At 34.7% G+C, this 7885-nt stretch overlaps 1 protein-coding gene across 1 annotated transcript; it reads left to right on the forward strand.

The window, feature by feature from the left end:
• The first annotated feature begins 468 nt into the window (after positions 1–468).
• On the forward strand, positions 469–4094 carry LOC143634817 (uncharacterized). Its single transcript, XM_077102801.1, has 3 exons — positions 469–659; positions 2573–2792; positions 3765–4094. The coding sequence occupies exons 1-3, from the start codon at positions 469–471 to the stop codon at positions 3978–3980; spliced, it is 627 nt and encodes a 208-aa protein (XP_076958916.1). The 3' UTR covers positions 3981–4094.
• Positions 4095–7885: the final 3791 nt, after the last annotated feature.

Raw genomic sequence — 7885 nt, forward strand, 5'->3', positions numbered from 1 at the left:
TACCCGTACCTAACCCACGGGTACGACCTGGTATTGGATTTCTATCTAGACCTGCACCCGATCCGACCCGGACCCAGCCGTAACGGGTTCCTCATTTACCCAGTCAAAACCCAACCTGACCCTACCAGAAACCCGAAAAAACCCGAAAATTCGGTCAAAACCCAGTCAAATACTCGACTATACCCGAAACTGGTTCCTACCGGACCTGATTTTAACTTTTGTTGATTACACCCGAAATTAGTTCATACCCGATTCCAGTTTTTAAAAAATACCTGATTAATTAACCAGATATTTTTTCTAATTAACGGTTCGATCTTCGATTTTCGGTTATGGTTAGGTTTTTCTCACCCGCCCCAATTTTGGGTTAGGTAAAACCTTCCCAATAAATTCATTCATTCATTATTATATTCTCAAACCTTCATTTCACTTACAACTTCTTCATAATTATCCAATTAATTACCACAAACGATGGCTTGGATGACAAGATTTCTCACCGCCATCGCCTTCTTATCAATCGGAGTCATATTCTCACCGGAAACCTTCGGATCCAAGTCTGCGAAGACAACAACGTTCGTCAAACTCGCACATATCCTATGTTTCTCCACCGCCTGGGGCGCAGCACTCTGGGTCACCTTCATCGGTGGCATCATCATGTTCAAGTAATAATATATTAACATTCATCTTCTTTGTAATTTGATTCATATTCAGTGTTAACACTAATTGGGGTTTTGAATTGGACTAACTGTTTGGTTGGTGTATGGTGATTTTATGGGATTTTATAAGAATTTAATGAGTATGTAAATTTAGTGATAAATGGTACAACTGACACTCTAAATTAGGTTGGGCTAAAACCGAAACAAAAACCAAAACTTTGGTTTTTGAAATTTTGAAAACCGTTTGGTTTCGGTTTTTTTCGATTTTGCCGTTTGAGCATGAAAAATTTGGGCCAAAAATGATGAATTTGGGTTTAAATGGTTTTGCTAGTTAATAACCGAATGGTTATTATGTATTTGAGTTACATATTTATTAAAGTTTTATAATTTACTTAAAATAAAAAATAAAAAATTAAAGTCTAGAAATTATTCATTTGTTCAAGTAATGCCTAGCAATTGAAAATTGATGGATTGCTTGAACTCAAAGGTTTGTTTAATCCATTGATAAATAGTTAGGGTGTGCAAGGTTCGGTTAAAACCGAACCAAAAAACAAAACTTGGGTATTTGAATGTTTGAAAACTGTTTGGTTTCGGATTTTTCGATTTTGCCATTTGAGAGTGAAAATTTTTGGGCCGGTAATGAATTTGGCCCAAAAAAACGATGGATTTGGGCTTAAATGATTTTATTAGTTAATATTTAATAACCAAATGGTACAGTTAGCGCTATAAATTTTATAAGAATTTAATGAATGTGTAACTTGATAGTTTGTGAATCTAGTGATGAATGGTACAGTTTTGCACTGTAAATTAAAAACCAAAACTTCGGTTTTTGAATTTTTGAAAACCGTTCAGTTTCAGTTTGAGTCCAGTTCATCGGCGGCATCATCATGTTCAAGTAACGCCTTCATAATTTGATTTGTTTCACGCTAATTGGGGTTTTTGAGTTGGACTGTTTTGCCCTTAGCAACTGGGATTGAACTTGGTTGTTGTAGTTGTTTGTTTGTGTGTTTTGTGCTTTTACTGTTTTGCCCTAGAGATTGAGAGTTGATGGATTGTATGGTGATTTTGTAGGATTTTATACAATTTAATGAATATGTAAGTTAATAGTTTGTGAATCTAGTGATATATTGTACAGCTGGCATTATAAGTTAGGGGTGTGCACGGTTAGGCTGGGCTAAAACCGAACAAATAATGAAAACTTCGGTTTCTGAAATCTTGAAAACCATTCGGTTTTGTTTTGAGGTTGGTTTGGTTTTGTGTTTTTTGGACTTTTGTCATTTGAGCTTGAAAATTTTGGGCCGAAAAATAAATTTGGCCCCAAACAATGAATTTGGGCCTAAACGATGTACTAATTTACCCTATTAATTGTTCATTTGTGTTTTGAAATTGAACTAATTTGCCCTAGAAATTGTTCATTTGTGTTTTCAATTTTGGTGTTTTACCATTGCTCTTGTTCATATGCGTTTTTTAATTGAACTGTTTTGCTCTGTCAATGGTTCGTTTGTGTTTTGTAATATTACTGATTTGCCCTAGTAATTGTTAATTTGTGTTTTGAATTAAACTGTTTTGCTCTAGAAATTAAAAGTTGATAAATTACATGGTACTTTTGTAGGAATTTATAAAAGTTTAACAAATATGTAACTCAACAGTTTGTAAATCTAGTGATAAATGGTACTTTGAAATTGAATTGTTTTGCTCTAGCAATTGTCGATTTGTGTTTTATAATTTTACTGTTTTGCCATAGCAAATTTCACTTGTGTTTCATAGTTTTTTAAATTTATCGTTTTGCCCTTGCAATTCTTCATTTGTGTTTTGTAATTTTATGGTCTTACTCTAGCAATTGTTCACTTGTGTTTTGTAATTTTTACTGTTTGCACTAGAAAATTGAAAATTGATGAATTGAATGGTGATTTTAATAGGAATCTGCCAAGACATCAGTTTGGTAATCTGCAAAGTAAGATGTTTCCAGCATACTTTACGATGGTAGGAATATGCTGTGCGGTGGCCGTGGGGTGTTTTGGGTATACGCATCCATGGAAGTCTTCATCAACTGCGGAGAAGTACCAGTTAGGGTTTTTGGTCGCTGCATTCGTGTTTAACCTCACCAATCTTTTTGTCTTTACCCCCATGACCATTGAGGTAAACTAATCCAATGTTTATACAATCGCATTCTGAAAGTATGATCCTATGCATACATAACCTCCAAATTTGCACACCGGCATGCATGTTACGTCATTCGGGCCGCATGAGGTCATATAAGACCTGTATAACTTTTGCCTGTATGAGGTCTTACGGGCCATATGGCTTTTACAAGTTGCAGGTGCGTCACATCTCTCACACCATACGAACCGTATAAAGCAAATTTTGGCACCACACAGCCCATATGACTTCCAATGCGACGCACTACTGTTACATCAGTCAATTTCAGTATAGTTATACGAGTCATTATTATTTGTCCAAATGTATATATAGGGTTATGGCCCGTATTAGGCTATAAAATATGTTTGATACGGCAAAAAAGTTATATGGGGCCCATATAACCTATTAGTTGTGTATGGATAGTAATACAGTATGTCAGTGGTGTTTGTATAACTCTGCGTGCATATACATTTTTGTGAACCAAAAGGTCTGTATATGGTTAACGGCTATGATATGGCAAAAATTTTATACGGCCCGTATGATATGGCAGAAATGTTATACGGCTCGTATAACCTGTCATTTGTGAGTGCATTGTATGCCGGTGGTGTGTGTTTAAGTATTTAACTCTGCCCATATACACGAATAAACCGGTCTGTATAGAGTTTAACGACCTGCATGCTATAGCTGAAGTGTTATACAGCTCATATAACCTGTCAGTTGTGTGTGCATTGTATGTCGTTGTCGTATGCCTGCCCATCTATGCATTTTCGCCAAACTAAACTGTCCATACAGGGTTATACAGTTTGTATGATACGTAAAATGTTATACGACCCGTATAACTTGTCAGTGGTTTGTGAGTATGCCAGTGACGTGTCAAACTATTCAGTTAATAAGATCTTTAGGGACTCGGGTGTGTGATTTCTTGAAGTGAGTGAAAATGTTGAGGTTTATGTGGTGAAATTGTGGATGTAGATGATGAAGCAAAGGCACAAGGTAGAGAGGGAGTCAAACATCGGTGAAGAAGTCGGGTGGACAAAGAACCAGGAGGTTGCGAAGGTGAACCCGAAGCTAGCTGCAATGAACAAGAAGTTTGGGATGATTCATGGGCTGTCTTCTCTTGCAAACATAATGTCTTTTGGTAGTCTTGCAATGCATTCATGGTACTTGGCTGGCAAAATTGATCTCTAGATCCATCCTGTTTTATATATGCTTGTATGTTGATTATGAATGTAATGTACCATTTTCTTCTTATGTAAAAGGATGCTCAAGCTTTGAATAATAAAAACCCACTTGCCAAATATCTGTGAATGTCAATATGCAGAGCCACATTTGATAAAAGATAAGTGGCGGATTCAAGATTTTTTTTTCAACTGGGCGGATAACGGGTTGATCAAAACGTTGCGCTTGATCATATTTGGTAACGATTTAAGTTGCAGCGTACATGTATCCTAGTTCTTTTTGGTACCGAACCGAGCAATTGGGAAACTTACATTATTTGAAAACAGGATTATGAAAATTATGAGACCAAAATCCAATGGGCTGAATGTGGGTGTGTAATGGAGTGACCTTCAAACCCGGTTTCTCTCACGATAGTAAACGCCATGACGGACTCATGAATTATTTTTATGGAGGCGTTATTGGGACTTAACACTGATTTTAAGGGGGCAATTGCCAATCGGGATTTTCACATACAAATAAGACTAAAACAATTTTAAGGTGGACAACCGCCCCCAAGTTAACACATAGATCCGCCCATGGTGAAACAGTCAGGATAAAGGGTATGTTTGGCAAAACTAGCTGGTAGCTGTAGCTTTTTTGATATATTTAGATGTTTGGCAGAGTTGCTGGAACTTTTAATAAAATGTATAAAATGATCAAAATGGACATAACTAAAAAAAAAGAAAATTACTGTTTGCGTCCCTTTGGTTTTAGGTCGGAGACACAATGAGTCCTCGAAAATTTTTTTGAACTGGTTGAGTCCCCGTGGTTTCAGAAACGAACAATTTGAGTCCCTGTGGTTTCAGAAACAGACAATTCAAGTCCCTGTGGTTTCAGTAAAATGAAAGTTTTACCCTGAAAGTTAAGTAATGGCAGAGACCCAAATGGTTCCTTTCTGAAACCACAATGACTCAACCAGTTCTGGAGACTCATTGTGCCTCCGCCTTAAAACCACAGGGACTCAAACAATAATTTTCTCTAAAAAAATAATATTAAATGTACTTATTTTGGAAGATTATTTAAGTAATTAAATACTAAAAGCTTGTATCTCTTTCTAAATGCTACTAGTTGGAGCTTCAAGCTTTAAGCTTTTTATCTAAAAGCTTCAAGCCCCTTGAACCAAACAAGGCTTTTAATTGAATATGAGTTTTTTCTTTGTATGTTTGGCAAAACTAACTGGTGGCTGTAAGCTAAAAGCTGGTAGCTGTAACTTTTTAGATATATTTAGGTGTTTGGCAAAGTAGCTGGAGCTTTTTAGATATATTTAGGTATTTGGAAGAGTAGCTGAAGCTTTTAATAAAACTAATTGGGTGCCAGCGTGGTGTGGTGGAGTGCGTGCGCAACCTGACATCAACCGCATAATCAGTGTCGATACGTGATTCACTTGATAATAGTGCACGCATAACCCGAATGCAGACGTGTACTTCGTGCAAAGGCAGTAGGCGTGTAATCGGTGGCAAAAATCAAAAAACAAAGCTAAAATATACAGTAATTTCAAATAGTTAATTTTTTAAACCAACCTCTTTTGATCTGAAACCATTTCCGACCCGACACCGTTTTAATCTGAAACATGTTCTGACCTAGTCCCTTTCAACTCAAAACCGTACCGACACAAACGGAACTAAATTAACCCTTTTTTATCGACTCGTTCCGACCCTAATTTGGTCTTACACATGACCGAGCTTGTCTGACTCGACTTGTTGCCAATCATAACCGGTAAAGAAGTATAACAATATCATACTCAAATTAAAGAGAATAAAATGCTATTTTTTATGATGTAATTTGTTTAAAAGAATATTAAAGTGTGAAAAGGTTATGGACTTTTAAAGAGTCATTGGGGTACTTAGTTTTGAATAGGGGTAAAATATGTAACTATTATATAAATTAACAAAAGTTTATGAAAGTTCAAGTACCAAATTTGTAAATTCAAATGTAAAAGCTTGTAGCTTTTTCTCAAACGCTAGTATAGCGTTTAAAAAATGAGCTTTTTCTCCAAACTTAAAAGCTTGAAGCTTCTTCAACCAAAAAAAGTTTTTTATTGAGTATGCGTTTTTTCTTAAAAGTTTAAAGCTTGAAGCTCCTAAAAACTATTTGTCAAATATACCCAAAGTATGCGTGCCAACCGGATTCATGCCGTGTTTGGTCTGCCGGTGACAAGTTTTCTAAATTAGTGAGCTGTCTAGGTATATACACATGCATAGTTATGGATTCCATTGCTTTATGTTACTTTTTCTTAGATGTGTAGATCATGTCATCAAGTGTAACATGTTAATCAGGGACAGTTTTTTCCGTCAAGTAAATTTATAGGGGCAATAGGTTATTTAAGTTACTTCTATAGTACACTAATTCTTCAATATAATATGTACTTATAGAAAGTTACTAGCTTTCTAATCCGTGTATTATACGGGATTTGTCAAATGATAAAAATAAATAAAGTCTCTTATTTCAGTTGAGATTCTCAAAATATTTAAAGAATTAATTTAATGTAGACTTAATGAAAAAAATAAAAAGGTTACCAAAAAGTACTAAAATAGCATGATTTTGGAAATGTCAGGTGTTGATTTGCAATAAATTAAGAAAAAAGGTACTAAAGTTGCATAGTTCGGTTAAATAATGAATAAATCCATACTATGTTATAACCCGCTTGACAAAATGGTTTTGACCCATGACCCACGGATAGCTGAAATGAATGAGATAAGATATTAGGAATTAGAAAAATTGTAAGCTTGACACATAAGCTTTAACTTTTCTTTTATTAGTGGAGTAAAATAAGATAAGATTATCCACCTATAATTAAGATAAACTAGTACTTAAGACCCGTGCTTTCACGACGGGAGCACTCAACTGAAATAAAGATATCTACATTTGTTCGGTTCGTTGCAGCGACTTGATTTTGATTTTAGAAAAAATGTAATGTAGATCCGTGTAAAACATGACCCGTTTAAATTTATGAAGTTTATTTGTCTACTATTTTTATTTAATTAAATGTCCTTTAGTTTATACATTATAAATTATTAATTATGTAGCCGAGGTATAGGTGTTATTTTTGTTGGTGAAGTCATCCATGGTTGCTTTTTAATACGTAGTAAAATTGGATTCTAATAATCTAAACAATTAATCACCAATTAATATTAATCTTAATTAATATGTTGGTTGGTGGCAATCTCAACTATCAACTTTGTTACTAATAACATTCTAGTCTAACAAAGTGTTAACTCCGCCTGTTATGATGTTTTTAAGTTATTAGTAACAAAATTGATGGGTTGCAATTGGTCAAAGTGCTAGACTAAGATTGGTATTAGTAACAAAATTGATAACTAATGAAGTTAACGATTTGTTAGATTAGGATTTGTCACATCCCAACCTAAGGCAGAAATGCCAGGGCATGATCCGAGTGCTCACAGCTCGAAGATACTATCATAATATAAAAGTGACAATATCTATTTAATTATTTTATTTCAAATGTATACACACAAATTTACAAACATTACAAAACATTTCAAGTAAGTGATTATAAACATGATTTAACGATTGTCTTCATTAATGTCACACCCTGACCAAAGGCGGCGGAACATGCCAAGGTGTAACGATTGTCCATAAGCACATGACACTAATTAAGTGACAGTATTTAATAAACTCATTTCATTTCACAACATCGAAAATGTCACATAACAATTATCCATAAAATAACCATAAACAAGATATCACAAAATATGGCAAATTGATATTGTTCATTTTTACTAATATCCTAAGGTCTTTGATGTCGTTTTCTTCACAATCATAAATCAACCAAGATGCAAACCTGCAACATTTCATAAAATAAAGTTTGTCAACACAAAGGTCGGTGAGCAATTCATAAGTTTAATCATATTAGT

This window comes from Bidens hawaiensis, unplaced genomic scaffold (assembly GCF_021521415.1).
Source record: "Bidens hawaiensis isolate Kalapana, Puna unplaced genomic scaffold, B.hawaiensis_p1.1 tig00007248_1, whole genome shotgun sequence".
NCBI classification, from domain to species: Eukaryota; Viridiplantae; Streptophyta; class Magnoliopsida; order Asterales; family Asteraceae; genus Bidens; species Bidens hawaiensis.